At 47.2% G+C, this 18,906-nt stretch overlaps 1 protein-coding gene and 2 non-coding genes across 3 annotated transcripts; 2 read left to right on the top strand and 1 right to left on the bottom strand.

Moving 5' to 3' along the window:
* The first annotated feature begins 259 nt into the window (after positions 1-259).
* Positions 260-332, top strand: TRNAE-UUC. The gene has a single exon. It is a non-coding gene; the product is annotated as a tRNA-Glu (tRNA).
* Positions 333-9,300: 8,968 nt separating this feature from the next.
* Positions 9,301-18,236, top strand: ALOX15 (arachidonate 15-lipoxygenase). The gene is given in 15 exon segments (XM_029211156.1): positions 9,301-10,695; positions 12,246-12,450; positions 12,723-12,804; positions 12,889-13,011; positions 13,171-13,271; positions 13,464-13,627; positions 14,514-14,652; positions 14,808-15,022; positions 16,291-16,377; positions 16,481-16,559; positions 16,562-16,649; positions 16,802-16,923; positions 17,497-17,597; positions 17,711-17,878; positions 17,989-18,236. Coding segments are annotated over 15 exon segments (1,989 nt in total). The 5' UTR covers positions 9,301-10,560; the 3' UTR covers positions 18,169-18,236.
* TRNAG-CCC lies at positions 13,916-13,988 on the bottom strand. The gene has a single exon. It is a non-coding gene; the product is annotated as a tRNA-Gly (tRNA).
* Positions 18,237-18,906: the final 670 nt, after the last annotated feature.

The following is an 18,906-nucleotide window of genomic DNA, read 5'->3' as shown; positions in this document are numbered from 1 at the left end:
GGCTGAAAAATAAGATCATAGAATAAAGTAGGTTGTCCAAAAATAGACACAAATATGGTAGCTGAGTTTTGGCAAAGATGCAAAGGCAATTCAATTGAAAAAAGTACTTTTCAAGAAGAGGTGCTGGAACACCATTTCCATATGCAATCCACAGGCAAAAAAAAAAAAAAAATCAACCTTGGCTCATTCCTCCACTTTGTACAAAAATTAACTTGGAATAGATCACAGACCTAAATATAAAATGTGAAAAAATGGGAATTCCCTGGTGGTCCAGTGGTTAGGACTTGGCACTTTCACTGCCATGGGCCCAGGTTCAATCCCTGGTCAGGGAACTAAGATCCTGCAAGACACGTGGTGTGGCCAAAAAAAAAAAAAAAAAAAAAAGGGAAAAAGTAAAACTTCTAGAAGAAAACATAGGAGAGAATCTTTATGACCTTTTGTTAGACACAGGCAAACACAATCTGTAAAAGAGAAAAATAAAGTTTACCTCCTCATAATTAAAAACTCCTTCTCTGCTGAAAACACTGTTAAGAGATGAAAAGACACCCTCACTTCCTGAGACCTTGCTTGTTGGGAGAAAGTATTTGCAAATCACATACCTTATAAAGGTCTTATATCTAGAATATATAAATTACTCCCAGAACAACAATGAGAAAACAAGAAACTCAATAAAAAATGGGCAAAAGTTTGAAAAGATACTTCCCCCAAAAAGATATACAAGTGTCAAATAAGGACATGAACAGATGCTCAGTATAATTAGACATCAGCAAAATGTAAATTACAAGCACAATGGCATACTTCTATACACCTACTAGAATGGCCAACACTCCCCTGCCACAAGTCACCCCGTCTCCCCTAAGCTGTACTGGTGAAGATGCACAGCAACTGGAACTCTCATGCATTGCTAGTGAGAGACTGAATCTACAAAAGGACAATGGCCAGAATCATATAAAGAAACAGAGCCATGACCACTGGAGCAACCAGCCAGAGACATTAAACCACACCTCTGAAGCAACCAGTCTAGAAAGCCAACCCACAACCTCTGCAGTAATTGGCCCCAAATGGTCAGGACTTGGTCAATAACCGCCGGCTTCCCTAATTTTTGCCCCTGCTTCCAATTTAGGACCAACCAGAGAAAGACATACAGGCCCCCCTAACCAATCACATAGGATGCCCCACTTCTAGTTAGCTCTGGGCCTACAGCCTTTGCAAGGCCAACAGCCTCCAATCAGGAAACACCTGAAGCCATCCCTTTTTCCCATTGTAAAGCTTTTGAACTACCCCGCCTGCCACACACAAGCGATAGTGGCTGACTCCCTTGCCATATAGTAAGCTCTGAGTAAACAGCCTCTGTTTGCTCTCATTTGGGCGATCTTTGTTTATTTCCCCACTGGTGGGAATGCAAATTTTCATGGCCTAGAGAAATCCACAGGTTCCACAAATTTCTGTGGAAGTCTTCAGACTAGCAGTCTCACTATAACTCTGGCCTCTAATCCCAGCTCCCAACATGGGGTCTCTGAATGGTCATTGAATAAACTTAGATGCAAAATTCGGTTCACATCAGATCACATCACATCAAGTGTTTCATAACATTTATGAATGGAGGAAACACATCATGCAGCACAGGGCATTCAGCGATCTCTTTGCCCTCCCATATCCTGCTACCTTTCTCCCACGACAGTTAGGAGAAATATTTATAATGAATTAAGTTACACAACTGGGGCACTTCCCTGGTGGCTCAGTGGTTAAGAATCTGCCTGCCAATGCAGCAGCACAGGTTAGAGCCCTGGTCTGGGAAGATTGCACATGCCGCAGAGCAACTAAGCCTGTGCACAACTACTGAGCCTGCGCTCTAGAGCTTGCAAGCCACAACTACTGAAGCCCACGTGCCACAACTACTGAAGCCCGTGCACCGAGAGCCCGTGCTCAGCAACAATAGAATCCCCCAAAATGAGAAGCCCGCGTGCCACAACGAAGAGTAGCCTCCGCTCGTTGCAACTAGAGAAAAGCCCGCATGCAGCAACAAAGACCCCATGCAGCCAAAAATAAATAAATAAATAATAAAATAAATAGATAAACAAGAACCTTGAGGATATTAAAAAAAAATTACACAGATGGGTCCCACTTTGATGGAATAATACTTGTAAAATACAATGTTAACATATGTTAAGGTCCTGATACTTCCTTCCACAATTTCAGCTGGCCCTACTATACTGGAGCCTCAGTTTTGGATTTTTGAGTTCCAAAAGCCTGGACGTAAAGGGATTGGGAATGACTCCTGTGCATAGATGATGGCTGTGGGAAAAGATAAGCCATGCCTGTACCTTTGATTGCAGCCAACGGGTCACCTATCGACTGTTTGCCCTAAAACCCTGCTTAGCCCCTGTCTGAAATATCTCAGGTGGGTGGCCCTTCTTACTACATCAATGTTATTTGTTAATTGCTTTGCTGATTGATCACTTTTCTAACAGCACTACCATGGACTTGGTTCAGTCTTCTATCTTTTTCAACACTTGGAGTTTCACTCCGCAGCCAATTAGATGGGCGAGGTTGGTAGCTGGTACTAATAAGGGAGGAATGTATATGAATAAGGACTAATTTTGTAAGTGGTCAGTTCATCATGAATACTTCCTGGCTTTACATAAGCTTATGAGTTTGGGGATTCAGAAAATAAGTATGTGGACCATATGAGTTATTTATTGCTACATTATCATTACCTCAGTGGCTTAGGGCAACAAATACTTATGACCTCATACAATTTCTGAGAGTCAGGTGGTTCTAGCTCAGGTCTCTCATGAGGTTTCAGTCAAGGTGTTGGCTGGGGCTGTAGTCATCTGAAGGCTTAACTGGGGCTGGAGGAACTCACTCACATGGGTCTTGTCTGGAGGTCTGTTTTTCACTGGCTTGTGGCAGGAGAGCTCAGTTTATTGCCATGTGGAGTGCTCCATAGAGTTTCTTTTCTTTTTAAAAAAAATAAATTTATTTATTTATTTATTTTTGGCTGCGTTGGGTCTTCAGGCTTTCTCTAGTTGCGGTGAGTGGGAGCTACTCTTCATCGTGGTGCGTGGGCTTCTCATTGCAGTGGCTTCTCTGGCTGTGGAGCACGGACTCTAGGCATGCGGGCTTCAGTAGTTGTGGCTCGTGGGCTTTAGAGCACAGGCTCAGCAGTTATGGTACACAGGCTTAGGTGTTCTGTGGCATGTGGGATCTTCCCAGACCAGGGCTCGAACCTGTGTGCCCTGCATTGGCAGGCGGATTCTTAACCACTGTGCCACCAGGGAAGTCCCATAGAGTTTCTTAATTGTCCTCATGACATAACAGCTGACTTCTCCCAGAAAAGCAGCTGAAGAGACACAGAGAGAAGGAGAGAAGGGGAGAGAGAAAGAGAGATGTCTTTTAGCTTCAGAAGTCATATACCATCACTTCTGCCATAGTCTATTGGTTACAAAGACCAACCCTGATACAGTCTGGGAGGAGACTACGCAAGGGCATGAATACCATGAGCTGTGGGTCCCTGGGGACTGTTCTGGAGACTGGCTACCACTGTATGCCCTCTGGCCCCCAACAATTCATATTTCTTCCACATGCCAAATACACTCATCCCCTGTCAAGGCACCACAAAGTCTAATCCCGTTATAGCATCAGCCTGAAGTCCAGAATTTCATCATCTAAATCAGGCCTAGGTATAGATAAGGTTTCTCAAGTATATATTCTTTTTTATTTTTAATAAATTTATGTATTTATTTTTTAAATTTTTGGCTGCATTGGGTCTTCATTGCTGCGTACGGGCTTTCTCTAGCTGTGGCGAGTGGAGGCTACTCTTCATTGTGGTGCATGGGTTTCTCATTTCGGGGGCTGCTCTTGTTGCAGAGCACAGGCTCTAGGCACGGGGGCTTCAGTAGTTGTGGCATGCAGGCTCAGTAGTTGTGGCACACAGGCTGTAGAGCGCAGGCTCAGGAGTTGTGGTGCACAGGCTTAGTTGCTCCATGGCATTTGGGATCTTCCTGGACCAGGGATCGATCCTGTGTCCCCTGCACTGGCAGGCAGATTCTTAACCACTGTGTCACCAGGGAAGTCCCTCAAGTATATATTCTTAAGTACAGTTTCTCCAGTGAAATTCCTCACCTTCTGAAGACCTGTGAACTAAAGAGAAAGTCATCAAAAAAAAAAAAAAAAAAAAAAGAGAAAGTCATCTGCCTCCCTCCCCCACCATACAGTGGTGGACTAGGCATAGGATAACATAGTCATTCCTATTCAAAAAGCGGGGAGAGGGCAGACAGCAGAAGCAAGAAGAACTACAATCCTGCAGCCTGTGGAACAAAAACCACATTCACAGAAAGATAGACAAGATGAAAAGGCAGAGGGCTATGTACCAGATGAAGGAACAAGATAAAACCCCAGAAAAACAACTAAATGAAGTGGAGATAGGCCACCTTCCAGAAAAAGAATTCAGAATAATGATAGTGAAGATGATCCAGGACCTCAGAAAAAGAATGGAGGCAAAGATCAAGAAGACTCATGAAGTGTTTAACAAAGACCTAGAAGAATTAAAGAATAAACAAACAGAGATGAACAATACAATAGCTGAAATGAAAAATACACTAGAAGGAGTCAATAGCAGAATAACTGAGGCAGAAGAATGGATAAGTGACCTGGAAGACAGAACGGTGGAATTCACTGTTGCAGAAGAGAATAAAGAAAAAAGAATGAAAAGAAATGAAGACAGCCTAAGACGCCTCTGGGACAACATTAAACGCAACAACATTAGCATTATAGGGGTCCCAGAAGGAGAAGAAAGAGAGAAAGGACCCGAGAAAATATCTGAAGAGATTATAGTCGAAAACTTCCCTAACATGGGAAAGGAAATAGCCACCCAAGTCCAGGAAGTGCAGAGAGTCCCATACGGGATAAACTCAAGGAGAAACACACCAAGACACATAGTAATCAAATTGGCAAAAATTAAAGACAAAGAAAAATTATTGAAAGCAGCAAGGGAAAAACAACAAATAACATACAGGGGACTCCCCTAAGGTTAACAGCTGATTTCTCAGCAGAAACTCTACAAGCCAGAAGGGAGTGGCATGACATATTTAAAGTGATGAAAGGGAAGAACCTGCAACCAAGCTTACTCTACCCAGCAAGAATCTCATTCAGATTCGATGGAGAAATCAAAAGCTTTACAGACGAGCAAAAGCTAAAAGAATTCACAACCACCAAACCAGCTCTACAACAAATGCTAAAGGAACTTCTCTAAGTGGGAAACACAAGAGAAGAAAAGGACCTACACAAACAAACCCAAAACAATTAAGAAAATGGTAATAGGAACATACATATCGATAATTACCTTAAACGTGAATGGATTAAGTACTCCAACCAAAAGACACAGGCTTGCCGAATGGATACAAAAACAAGACCCATATATATGCTGTCTACAAGAGACCCACTTCAGACCTAGGGACACATACAGACTGAAAGTGAGGGGATGGAAAAAGATATTCCATGCAAATGGAAATGAAAAGAAAGCTGGAGTAGCAGTACTCATATTAAATAAAATAGACTTTAAAATAAAGAATGTTACAAGAGACAAGGAAGGACACTAAATAATGATCAAGGGATCAATCCAAGAAGATATAACAATTATAAATACATATGCACCCAACATAGGAGCACCTCAATATATAATGCAACTTGCTAACAGCTATAAAAGAGGAAATCCACAGTAACACAATAACAGTGGGGGACTTTAACACCTCACTTACACCAATGGACAGATCATCCAAACAGAAAATTAATAAGGAATCCCAAGCTTTAAAAGACACAATAGACCAGATAGATTTAATTGATATTTATAGGACATTCCATCCAAAAACAGCAGATTACACTTTCTTCTCAAGTGCGCATGGAACATTCTCCAGGATAGATCACATCTTGGGTCACAAATCAAGCCTCAGTAAATTTAAGACAATTGAAATCATATCAGGCATCTTTTCTGACCACAACGCTATGAGATTAGAAATCAATTACAGGGAAAAAACTGTAAAAAACAGAAACACATGGAGGCTAAACAATATGTTACTAAATAACCAAGAGATCACTGAAGAAATCAAAGAGGAAATCAAAAAAATACCTAGAGACAAATGACAATGAAAACACGATGATCCAAAATCTATGGGATGCAGCAAAAGCAGTTCTACGAGGGAATTTTATAGCAATACAAGCCTACCTCAAGAAACAAGAAATATCTCAAATAAACAATCTAACCTTACACCTAAAGGAACTAGAGAAAGAAGAACAAACAAAACCCAAAGTTAGCAGAAGGAAAGAAATCATAAAGATCAGAGCATAAATAAATGAAATAGAAACAAAAAAAACAATAGCAAAGATCAATAAAACTAAAGGCTGGTTCTTTGAGAAGATAAACAAAATTGATAAACCATTAGCCAGACTCATCAAGAAAAAGAGGGAGAGGACTCAAATCAATAAAATTAGAAATGAAAAAGGAGAAGTTACAACAGACACCACAGAAATACAAATCAACCTAAGAGACTACTACAAGCAATGCTATGCCAATAAAATGGACAACCTGGAAGAAATGGACAAATTATCAGAAAGGTATAACCTTCCAAGACTGAACCAGGAAGAAATAGAAAATATGAACAGACCAATAAGAAGTCATGAAATAGAAACTGTGATTAAAAATCTTCCAACAAACAAAAGTCCAGGACCAGATGGCTTCACAGGTAAATTCTATCAAACATTTAGAGAAGAGCTAACACGCATCCTTCTCAAACTCTTCCAAAAAACTGAAGAGGAAGAAACACTCCCAAACTCATTTTACGAGGCCACCATCACCCTGATACCAAAATCAGACAAAGATACCACAAAAAAAGAAAATTACAGACCAATATCACTGATGAATATAGATGCAAAAATCCTCAACAAAATACTAGCAAACAGAATCCAACAACATATTAAAAGGATCATACACCGTGATCAAGTGGGCTTTATCCCAGGGATGCAAGGATTCTTCAGTATATGCAAATCAATCAATGTGATACACCATATTAACAACTTGAAGAATAAAAACCAGATGATCATCTCAATAGATGCAGAAAAAGCTTTTGACAAAGTTCAACAGCCATTTATGATAAAAACTCTCCAGAAAGTGGGCATAGAGGGAACCTACCACAACATAATATACGACAAACCACAGCAAACATCATTCTCAACGGTGAAAAACTGAAAGCATTTCCTCTAAGATCAGGAACGAGACAAGGATGTCCACTCTCACCACTATTATTCAACATAGTTTTGGAAGTCCTAGCCACGGCAATCAGAGAAGAAAAAGAAATAAAAGGAATCCAAGTTGGAAAAGAAGAAGTAAAACTGTCACTGTTTGCAGATGACATGATACTATACATAGAGAATCCTAAAGATGCCACCATAAGACTACTAGAGCTAATCAATGAATTTGGTAAAGTTGCAGGATACAAAATTAGTGCACAGAAATCTCCTGCATTCCTATACACTAATGATGAAAAATCTGAAAGAGAAATTAAGGAAACACTCCCATTTACCACTGCAACAAAAAGAATAAAATACCTAGGAATAAACCTACCTAGGGAGACAGAAGACCTGTATGCAGAAAACTATAAGACACTGATGAAAGTAATTAAAGATGATACAAACAGATGGAGAGATATATACCATGTTCTTGGACTGGAAGAATCAATATTGTGAAAATGACTATACTACCCAAAGCAACCTATAGATTCAATGCAATCCCTATCAAATTACCAGTGGCATTTTTTACAGAACTAGAACAAAAAATCTTAAAATTTGTATGGAGACACAAAAACCCCAAATAGCCAAAGTGGTCTTGAGGGAAAAAAACAGAGCTGGAGGAATCAGACTTCCTGACTTCAGACTATACTACAAAGCTACAGTAATCAAGACAATATGGTACCGGCACAAAAACAGAAATATAGATCAATGGAACAGGATAGAAAGCCCAGAGATAAACCCATGCACCTGTGGTCAACTAATCTATGACAAAGGAGGCAAGGATATACAATGAAGAAAAGACAATCTCTTCAATAAGTGGTGCTGGGAAAACTGGACAGCTACATGTAAAAGAATGAAATTAGAACACTCCATAACACCATACATAAAAATAAACTCAAAATGGATTAGAGACCTAAATGTAAGACTGGACACTATAAAACTCTTAGAGGAAAACATAGGAAGAACACTCTTAATCACAGCAAGATCTTTTTTTTTTTGCAGTACACGGGCCTCTCACTGTTGTGGCCTCTCCCGTTGCGGAGCACAGGCTCCGGACGCGCAGGCTCAGCAGCCATGGCTCACGGGCCCAGCCGCTCCACGGCATGTGGGATCTTCCCGGACCGGGGCACGAACCCGTGTCCCCTGCATCGGCAGGCGGATTCTCAACCACTGCGCCACCAGGGAAGCCCACAAGATCTTTTTTGATCCACCTCCTAGAGTAATGGAAATAAGAACAAAAATAAACAAATGGGACCTAATGAAACTTAAAAGTTTTTGCACAGCAAAGGAAACCATAAACAAGATGAAAAGACAACCCTCAGAATTGGAGAAAATATTTGCAAACGAATCAACTGACAAAGGATTAATCTCCAAAATATATAAACAGCTCATGCAGCTCAATATTAAAAAAACAAACAACCCAATCCAAAAATGGGCAGAAGACCTAAAGAGACATTTCTCCAAAGACATACAGATGGCCAAGAAGCACATGAAAAGCTGCTCAACATCACTAATTATTAGAGAAATGCAAATCAAAACTACAATGAGGTATCACCTCACACCAGTTAGAATGGGCATCATCAGAAAATCTACAAACAACAAATGCTGGAGAGGGTGTGGAGAAAAGGGAACCCTCTTGCACTGTTGGTGGGAATGTAAATTGATACAGCCACTACGGAGAACAGTATGGAGGTTCCTTACAAAACTAAAAATCGAATTACCATATGACCCAGCCATCCCACTACTGGGCATATACCCAGAGAAAACCATAGTCCACTCTTTCAGCTATTTTTCTATGATTATTGTGGACACAGTTTATGCTCATTGTTGATAGAGTTTTTAAAGTTTGTGGATAACTTTTGTCCATGGAGAGAATACTCCAAAAATATTGGTACTTTATTTAATACTCGATTTTTAAAACATTTATCTATAAACAGAACTTTGAAAAATAAATTTTAATATTTAAACATTGTTTGCATACTTTATTAAATTTCCTTAAATAATCTAAACTGCAATTACAAATTTGATGATTCTTTTGAATACAATTTAAACAGTACACAAAAGGAACACAAATACAATGATTACAAGACTTACTGTCATTATACGTAAATCTGTTTTAACACACCAACACCATGGATTTAGTTACTTTGTTGGTTTCTACTTGTTCTGGTCTTTCTCTAGGAATAAGATATTTTCTCAAGGTTGCTAAAATACTTCTTTTGATGTTTTCTTGGTGTTACCAAAATCTTGCCAGATTCCCTCATATCCCACAAAGAATATTGTCTCAGATCCCTGAATGCACTGAGGCTACAGAATAGGGCTTCTCAGCAGATTGATTCACACTTGGGGCTCTGAAGCTTGTTGTTTCTTCCAAGGAGCTATCTTTGCTCCAGTAAAACTTCTCCTGTTACCCCCAATAGTCTTTTAATGTTTGCATCTTCTACATAAGTTTTTAATTTCTGCAACCTCTTTCTCCTCTGAAATGATGGATTCCTTTAGTTTCACTTGGCTAGAGTTATGGAACTCCTGGTTTTGTCATTATGAAAATTGACTTGCTTTGTTAGTATTATTAAAAAATTATGCGTGCATTCCTAATGTCTTATGGTTAAGGTGGCGTCTAGTGGATTTTGCTTCTCTTTAGGACATTTGGCTAATTCAGCATCTCAGGACTCCCTTTCTCCTTGGTCACAGAGTGTGAGTACCAGCGTTGGTTAACTGGTTGGATCTCCTTTCTACCTGGTTATCATGTGCAGCCACATGGCGCTGATCAGTCCTTCCTGTTCTTGGAACAGTTATTTTTTCCTGGGACTACTTGGCTCCCAAATGCTGCTGGGTCCCGTCTCCTTGCCGTCTTCATCCTCCCTTGCAGCCTTGAGCACGACCCTTGGCAGTGGTGAACCAACTTGTGAGGCGCGCGCGCGCGCTTAGATGGAGGGGGCCTCCAGCCACTCCCACCATCTGTCTTCCGGGCCAGGCGTCAATTCCTTCTTCCTGCATGTTTTCTGCTCAAATCCGCATCTGCTTCCCCCTACCATCCTCCTCCCACCTCTGCGCCCTCTACCCTCCCGCGGGGGGCCCCGCCTTCTTGGAGTCAGGGCTGAGCTCTGGGCTGCGCGGAGCTGAGAACCCCAGAGCGCGGACAGGCGGGGTTGGTTGGAGACCTGTCACCCACATCCCGAACTCCGCCAGGCTTCGGAGGGGCGTGGTCTCGGGCCCAGTTATTTAGTGCATCCACTCTTCTTCCCGCTCAGAAGGGGCGAAACTTCTTTGGGCAAGATGGGTCTCTACCGCGTCCGCGTGTCCAGCGGGTCCTCGCTCTGCGCGGGCTCCAACAAAAAGGTGCAGCTGTGGCTGGTCGGCCAGCACGGGGAGGTGGCGCTCGGGTGGCGCCTGCGGCCGATGAGGGGCAAGGTGAGCTGGCCGGAGCCGAACGGGGTGGGCTGCGCCCCTGGCCCCAAGGCCCACAAGTCCCCTGGAAGAGACGCGCCGCAGCCGGCCTCCAGCTCCTCCCGGCGGCTACGGGCGCACGCCCCACGCGCGGAGAGGGCTAGGAGACCGCGAGAGTAAAGCGCTTTAGGGCGGGACGGCACACGGTAACTGCTCAATAAATGTTCCCGCCGCCCACCCTCCTTGGAATTGGGATAGTCTTGCGCGCCCGTCGTTCCACAGAAGTCTGTATTTGGAAACTCAGGGGTCCTTAGAGCGGCCGTCCGTCTCCTGTCTCCTCTTCTTAAAAGCTACTATTTCAGATCTTCACAGATCTTCTCCGACCTTGCGGGCTTTATCTCTGGGATGTGGCGGGGATGGGGACGCAGGAAGAGGGGGGAGAAGAAGCCAAGTGATGAGAGCACTCGATTTCCCCACCCACCCCCTCTCCCATCACATCTACCTGGTATTCGCTCCTGGCTCCTGTTACATTTTGCCTCCGCCGACCCCCAGGTTCCCATCTCCCATCCAGCTCTCTCCAAGATCCCCAGATCTGATGTCTGGCCCATGGGCGCTTCAAAGGACCATGCTCAAGTGAGGTCCTCCCCTCTCCCCACGTCCCAGACCGCTCCCCTTGTATCCCCCAGGTGCACTCCCACCTCCGCCTCTCTTCGCCTCCGTCTAACCAAGAATCGATCGCTGTCCAGTCCATCTCTTAGACATCTCCGGCATCCATACCCTGATGTCCATCCCACTCTGACCACTAATGTCCCCTCGAACCTACGCCACCTTCATTCTCTTCACCCGCCTCACCGCTTGCGCCCCTGCCCTTCCAAGCCCTTCTGCAGTCAGAGCGATTTCTTCCCAATACATTCCCATCCTTAAAACATTCCTCCGACTGAAAACATGTGAATGGCTTCCACTTACTCTCAGCACCAAGCCAAAGCTCTTGGCTTAACCTTCCAGACTTTACGATCTGGTCCTGCTCATCTGCCCACACCTCGCGCTCAGCGCTCCAGCTCCGCGACGCCGCTCGCCCGGCCTTGGCCTCTGATCTCCCCGCTTTCCCTCCCTGGCCTGCCTTTCCCCCACCTTTTCCTCTTTCTCACTCTCCCCGGCTAAGCCCTTTGCACCTGTGCGTCTCCGCTTTGACGGGATGTCCTCGGGGAAGCTTGCTCCGGGCTGGGTGGGGCCTCTGTGGGCGCTCGGCCTTGGTGACGGGGTCGAGGGGACAATGTCTGTACACTGGTCACCAGTGCGCTCGCGGGTGCCCAGTGCGCAGCCCAACGCTCGGCGCAATCAGTGACTACAGGGAGGAGTGCCCCTCTCCACCTTCCGCCTCCCGCCTCACCCGGGGCTGAGGAACTCACGACCGAGAATGGGGTCGTGGAGCCGCCTGCTTGGTGCGCGCCCCCTTCCTCTCTGTCTCCTTTCGCGCAGCTTTCCCAGAGGCCCAGAGGGAAGGGCGTCCAGAGCTCAGTCCGAGGATTCCTTCCAGAGAGCCCCTCTTGTTGACCCTCTTTTGTCGCGGGCAGGAGGCGGAATTCGAGGTGGACGTGTCAGAGTACCTGGGGCCGCTGCTGTTCGTGAAACTGAGCAAATGGCACCTCCTTCAGGATGACGCGTGGTTCTGCAACTGGATCTCCGTGCAGGGCCCCGGGGCCAGTGGGGACGAGTTCAGGTTCCCATGCTACCGCTGGCTGGAGGGCAAAGGCATCCTGAGCCTACCCGAGGGCACTGGTGAGCAGCGGGGGGGCTTGGGGGTGTGAGAGGCCTCCGGGGGCACGAGAGAAGTTGGGGGTGGGGGAGCGAAGAAGGGGGCGTGGTCTTTGGGGGTCACGGAAGAGGCGGGATGCTGGAGCTGGCACAGAGCAGCATGGAGACTGGGGGTGTGCAGTGATGCTGAAGGGCCAGGGGCCAGCCGCAAGGGCGGGCTGAGGGACCCTTGGCAGGGACAGGGGAGAGGCTCTCAGGAGGAGCCTCATGGCCCATGCCCTCCTCCCCACTTCTAGGTCACACAGTGGTCGACGACCCTCAAGGCCTGTTCAAGAAACACAGGGAGGAGGAACTGGAAGAGAGAAGGAAGCTGTACTGGTCTGCCCCACTCCCACTTCCTGACCCCCCAGGGAGCCACTGACCCTTCCCCAGTACCAATGCCTGGTTTCATTTCCACCGCAGGTGGGGTAACTAGAAGGATGAGTTAATCCTGAATATGGCCGGGGCCACAATATGTGACCTCCCCATAGATGAGAGGTTTCTGGAGGACAAAAGAATTGACTTTGAGGCTTCGCTGGTCAAGGGGTAAGAACAAGGCATGCTGGGTGACAGGGGGCTGTCCTGGTCCAGTGGAGGCCAGTGGGTTTATGGACTTCACAGGGCTGGACCAGCCCAAGGTGGATGCGTGGGGTTGTAATGTTTGATTCTGAGAATAACAAACTCTTCGCCCATCCTTCCCTGAAGGCTGGCAGACCTAGCCATCAAAGACTCTTCAAATATTCTGACTAGCTGGAACAGTCTGGATGACTTCAACAGGATTTTCTGGTGTGGCCAGAGCAAGTTGGCTGGATAGTGCCCCTACCCTAGTATTTCTCTCGGGACCCTTACCCCCAGATCCTACCCAGTCTAGGGAACCATGGTTGGGAGACCAGAGGCCTGGGCCCTTCCAATAGGCTGGGGTCAAGTGGGAATGCTTTGGTGGGGGTTGGAAAGACCAGGAGCTCAGATCCCACAGAAAACTGCACAAATGCCATCCCCAGAGTGGGTGCGGGACTCCTGGAAGGAGGATGCCTTATTTGGGTACCAGTTTCTCAATGGCTCCAACCCCATGTTGCTGAGATGCTCCAATCACCTTCCTGCCCGCCTAGAGTTTCCTCCAGGGATGGAGGAGCTGCAGGCCCAGCTGGAGAAGGAGCTCCAGGTATGGACGTAAGAGCCCTAAGGAGACCACACAGTGAAATGGGGGTGGGGTGTTTGCGCTGCTGCGGGGGTGGGGTGTTTGCGCTGCTGCGGGGTTTCCAGCTTGCTGCCAAATGGCGAGATGGGATTCTACAGCAGAAATCTTTTTTTTTTAAATATTTATGTATGTATGTAAGTATTTATTTAGCTGTGCCGGCTCTTAGTTGTGGCATGTGGGATCTTCGTTGCAGCACGTGGGATCTTTAGTTGTGGCATGCGGGCTCCTTTAGTTGCAGCATACGGGATCTAGTTCCCTGACCAGGGATTGAACCTGGGCCCCCTGCATTGGGAGCGCAGAGTCTTAACCACTGGACCACCAGGGAAGTCCCTACAACAGAAATCTTGAGTGATCCTGGAGGGGTGCCCCTCCATGGCTTTCCCCTTCTAAGGAGAATAGCGTGCTGTGGAGGAAGAGTATGTGATGGGTGACAGAGACAGAGTCAAAATGAAAAGCTGTAACTGGGTGCTAGGGACTTAGGGAGAGTGTGGAGTAAGAGAATCAGGGTCAGGGCTGGGGCTGTTGATGGGGAGTCAGCATGGAACTAATAAGAGAAAACGCATGGGATTTAGGGTGAGACAGACTTGAGCTTGAATCCTGGCTCTGCTGTTTATAAGCTGTGTGACTTCAGGCAAGATATCTATCCTCTCTGATCATCTGTTTCCTCTTTTATAGAACTGGGGCTAATTCAAGTGCATCTAAGAATTATATGAGGCAATAAGCACATGATCCATCACCTGGTAGGAAGTAGGTGATGGAGACAAATTAGTTTCCTTCTTCCTTCGGGGAATCAGAGTGGGAAGAAGATGTCTTATGCTGATAGCAGCCCTTGCTCTCTGCCCCCATCCAGGGAGGCACACTATTTGAAGCTGACGTCTCCTTGCTGGATGGGATCAAGGCCAACGTCATCCTGTGTAGCCAGCAGTACCTGGCTGCTCCTCTGGTTATGCTGAAACTGCAGCCTGATGGGAAACTCTTACCCATGGTCATCAGGTGAGAGGACCCAGGCTGTAAGGGAGCGGCAGCCGTCAGATGGAGAACGCTAAGCAACTTTGGAGGAAGAGGAAGAGCTTAAGCACGCAAGGGAAGGGGAGTCTGTTGTGCACTGGCCCTCACCCCTCCCAAATCCCACTTCTGTCCCTCTTCCAGCTCCAACTGCCATGCAAGGGGTCTCTCCCACCACTGCTTTTCCTGCCCAGGGATCCCCCGATGGCCTGGCTCCTGGCCAAATGCTGGGTCCGCAGCTCTGACTTCCAGCTTCACGAGGTGCAGTCTCATCTCCTAAGGGGACACTTGGTGGCTGAGGTCATTGCTGTGGCCACCATGAGGTGCCTTCCATCGATACATCCTATGTTCAAGGTAACACTTTATCCCCCCCTCCTCCCCCGCTCTCTGCCCCACAGAGTGGTCCCACCTCTGGAAGCACCTTCTCTGTGGAATCTCAGCTTTTGGGAAGAAGCAACCAATAAAAGACAAATGAACAATGGCGCGAGAGCATGGCTTGCTCTGCATTTCTAACAGGGTGATATCACTTCCCAGAGGAGGTGAAAATGATTCATTGATGGGGTGGAGAGTGGTGGGAGGGTGAGGGAGTGGGGGGCAGGAAGTCTTACTCTTTTTATGTATAAAGCACAGATACACATGCAGTATATAAACAGAATACACAAATGACTGAGGATTCCACCCAGGGAGAGGGGACCATGCAAATAATATAAAAGATTTTTCCAGCCAGTTTTGAAGGGTTCCCAGATAGTAACACATAGGCCAGTTAGAGGGGCTCAGGTCAGCGACAGTAGCTGACAGAACAGAGTGTTCGTCCATTAACGTTTTTCCTGGGTGTCTCCGATGGGGCAAATAACCATTCTAGATGCCGGTGCTAAGCAAGACAGCCAAGGTCCTATCTCTGGGGATTTTCCTATCCATTAAGGGCTAACAGACGGTGAAGACTGTATTGGAATAGATCAGCTGTGGTGAGCACACTGCAGAGAATCAGAGCAGGGTGATGTGATAGTGAGTTTAGACTGGGTGGTCAGGATAGGCTCCTTTCAGGAGGTGACAGAGAGCATGAAATTACACAGAGCCAGCCATGAGCAGAGCACGGGGCACATTGCTCTAGGCAGAGGGAACAGCTTAGTGCCAAGGTCCTGACTCAGGAACAAGCTTGGAGTGTTTGAAGGACAGAAAGAAGGTGAGTATAATGGACAAAGCGGAGGGTAGGAGATGAAGTTCTGGAGGTAGCAGATTAGACCATGTTCTGGAGGGCAAAAAATTATTTTTATGTATAAAGCACATATATATTTACAGGAGGTAACAGATATATAGTATATCTGTAGCACTAAAAGTTCATGGGGCAGGTAAGAGTACAAAAAATATCAAAAAAGCCTCCTTGGAGAAGTGATAATGAAAACAAAGGTGGAGAAACATTGAGAAGACCATGAAGAGAAAAGGAGAACGATTTCTTTCAATGATCAAAGAGCATTAAGTCAGTGGTGTTGAGGGGCCGCTGTACTTCAGTCCCTGCTTTTCCCGAAGACCTGGTACCTTTCCTGCTTTTCAGCCCCTATTTCCTGCAGGGACGGGCCACAGCTGTCTTCTGACCCTGCCCTTCCCTGTTCCTCTCCATCCAGCTTCTCATTCTGCACATTCGATACACCATGGAAATTAACCTCAGGGCCAGGACTGGGCTGGTGGCTGATTTGGGAATTTTCGACCAGGTATGAGGAGAGAAAGGGGGCGGTTCTGGAGTTCACGCTCCCTCCGGCTCTGGCCGCGCGGGGCAGGTGGACTGGCCTGACCCCGCCTGTCCTTGCTCCTCAGGTGGTGAGCACGGGTGGGGGCGGCCACGTGGACCTGTTCAAGAGAGCAGGAGCCTTTCTAACCTATAGCTCCTTCTGCCCCTTGATGACCTGGCTGAGCGGGGGCTCTTGGGAGTCAAGTCTCCTTTCTATGTGCAAGATGCCCTTCGGCTCTGGGAAATCATCTCTCAGTGAGGTGGCAGGGGGCGGTGAGGCCCGGGAGGAAGCTGGGGAAACAGGAGGTCTGTGGCCCAGCTGGCGGGCTGCGCAGGCAAGGAGCAGAGGGCCTGGGGGCTCCCTGTCATCAGCCTCAGCTCCCCCGCCCTGACCCCTCCACTGGCAGCTACGTGGAGGGCATTGTGAGTCTCCACTATAAGACGGACAAGTCTGTGAAAGAGGATCTTGAGCTGCAGGCCTGGTGTTGAGAGATCACTGAGATTGGACTGCTAGGGGCCCAGGACCGAGGTAGGATGAGCCCCGAGACCCCAGCATATGATTCCTCCCTAGAACTTCCCCAGAATCCTCTCTACTTCTATGGAACCTTCCAGAAGCATTCCCAACCCCTATGAAAACACCCAAAGCTTTCCCAGATTCCTTTTCCTCTCAGCTAGAAGCAGGTCTCCATCCTGTGCACTGAGAGCCCCTCTAGGTCCCAGATGCAGTGGGACCAGAGGTTGCTCATAAATGTTTAACAACTGGCTCCCTGGGGAAAAAAAAATGCCCCGATTTGTAGCATTTGCCCATTTCCATGGTGTAAATATTGCACTATGGCTACCAAGGTGATGTCAACCAGCTTGCTAAATACTTGAACATTTGACATCATTGACTCTTGTGAGCCACACCAGCACCCCACTGAGTGGGACCCTCCCAAAAGACCTCCCTGCTCCCGCCACCCCAACCCACGCTCGTCTCACTTCCTACAGTAGTTACTGAGAGTCCTTGGTCCTCTTCTTACCTCTCTTGTTCTCCTCCTCAGTCCCTCTGAACTCTGCCTCTATCCTTGGCCTCACAGCTTCTAACTCTCCTTACCCCTTGCAGGGTTTCCCATCGCCCTACAGTCCAAGGACCAGCTTTGCCACTTTGTGACCACGTGCATCTTCACCTGCACTGGCCAGTACAGCTCCAACCACCTGGGCCAGGTACTTATCATAGGGGGGGCAGCTGGGCATTTGTGCCTTCAGGGGGAAGGGGGCTGTGTGCAGGTGGTCTTAGGGGTTTTCATGTTTAGTAGACATTGACTGCCCCTCCTTAGCTCGACTGGTATGCTTGGGTCCCTAACGCACCCTGCACGATGCGGCTGCCCCTGCCAACCACCAAGGATGTGACACTGGAGACAGCGATGGCAACACTGCCCAACTTTCATCAGGCTTCTCTCCAGATGTCCATCACTTGGCAACTGGGCAGACGCCAGTCCATCATGGTGACAGCCAGGTGCCTGGGTCCCCGAGTAAGGGGGCAGGTACTGGGAGCTGCGGCACTCCAGACTGAGGGTCAGTGAAGCTCTCAGCTGCCTTTCTCCCCTCTGTCCAGGTGGCTCTGGACCAACATGAGGAGGAGTATTTTTCGGGCCCTGAGCCCAAGGCTGCGCTGAAGAAGTTCAGGGAGGAGCTGGCTGCCCTGGAAAAGGGCATTGAGATCCGGAATGCTAAGCTGGACTTGCCCTATGAATACCTGTGGCCCAGCCTGGTGGAAAACAGTGTGGCCATATGAGTGCCCCAAGCCTTGGGTTGTTTCGGCCCCCTTCCACCCAAGCCACACCCATCCCCTAGTGCTCTCAGTCTTGCCCTCCCCAAACCCCATCCTCTTCCCAACTCCCATCGTCCCCAAAGTCACCTTTTCATTGTCTGCGCCCACCGGGAACAAATTTTACTCCAGATACAGGACCTAGGGACCTTGCCCCTATTTCTTCCGCCTCACCCCCACCCCTTCTTCCTTGATCTTTCAGATCACCCATAGGGCAGGTTAACAGCCACATTTTTTTTTTTTTTGCGGTACGCGGGCCTCTCACTGTTGTGGCCTCTCCCGTTGCGGAGCACAGGCCCCGGACGCGCAGGCTCAGCGGCCATGGCTCACGGGCCCAGCCGCTCCACGGCATGTGGGATCTTCCCGGACCGGGGCACGAACCCGTGTCCCCTGCATCGGCAGGCGGACTCTCAACCACTGCGCCACCAGGGAAGCCCCAACAGCCACATTTATACAAACAGTTCCAAGAATAGAATAGGGTGATAATGAATGAATGAACCTTTTATGAATCAAATATGATTCTGAACCTAAATTCAGTTAATGACAGGAAAAAGATATTTTAGACTAATGAAAGAAAAGAATTTAGTCCAAACTATGCTAAATCAAATATTGGCAAAAGAGCGTACAGCACATCTTTCTAACTGGATGGGATTCACTGCTTATCCTGAGACCAGTCACAACACAAAGCAAACCATTAACACAGCA

This window comes from Monodon monoceros, unplaced genomic scaffold, assembly GCF_005190385.1.
Source record: "Monodon monoceros isolate NGI ecotype Baffin Bay Population unplaced genomic scaffold, NGI_Narwhal_1 Super_Scaffold_9, whole genome shotgun sequence".
Lineage (NCBI taxonomy): Eukaryota > Metazoa > Chordata > Mammalia > Artiodactyla > Monodontidae > Monodon > Monodon monoceros.
Note: the sequence above shows the minus strand (reverse complement) of the source record. Positions and strands in the feature narration are given on the sequence as shown.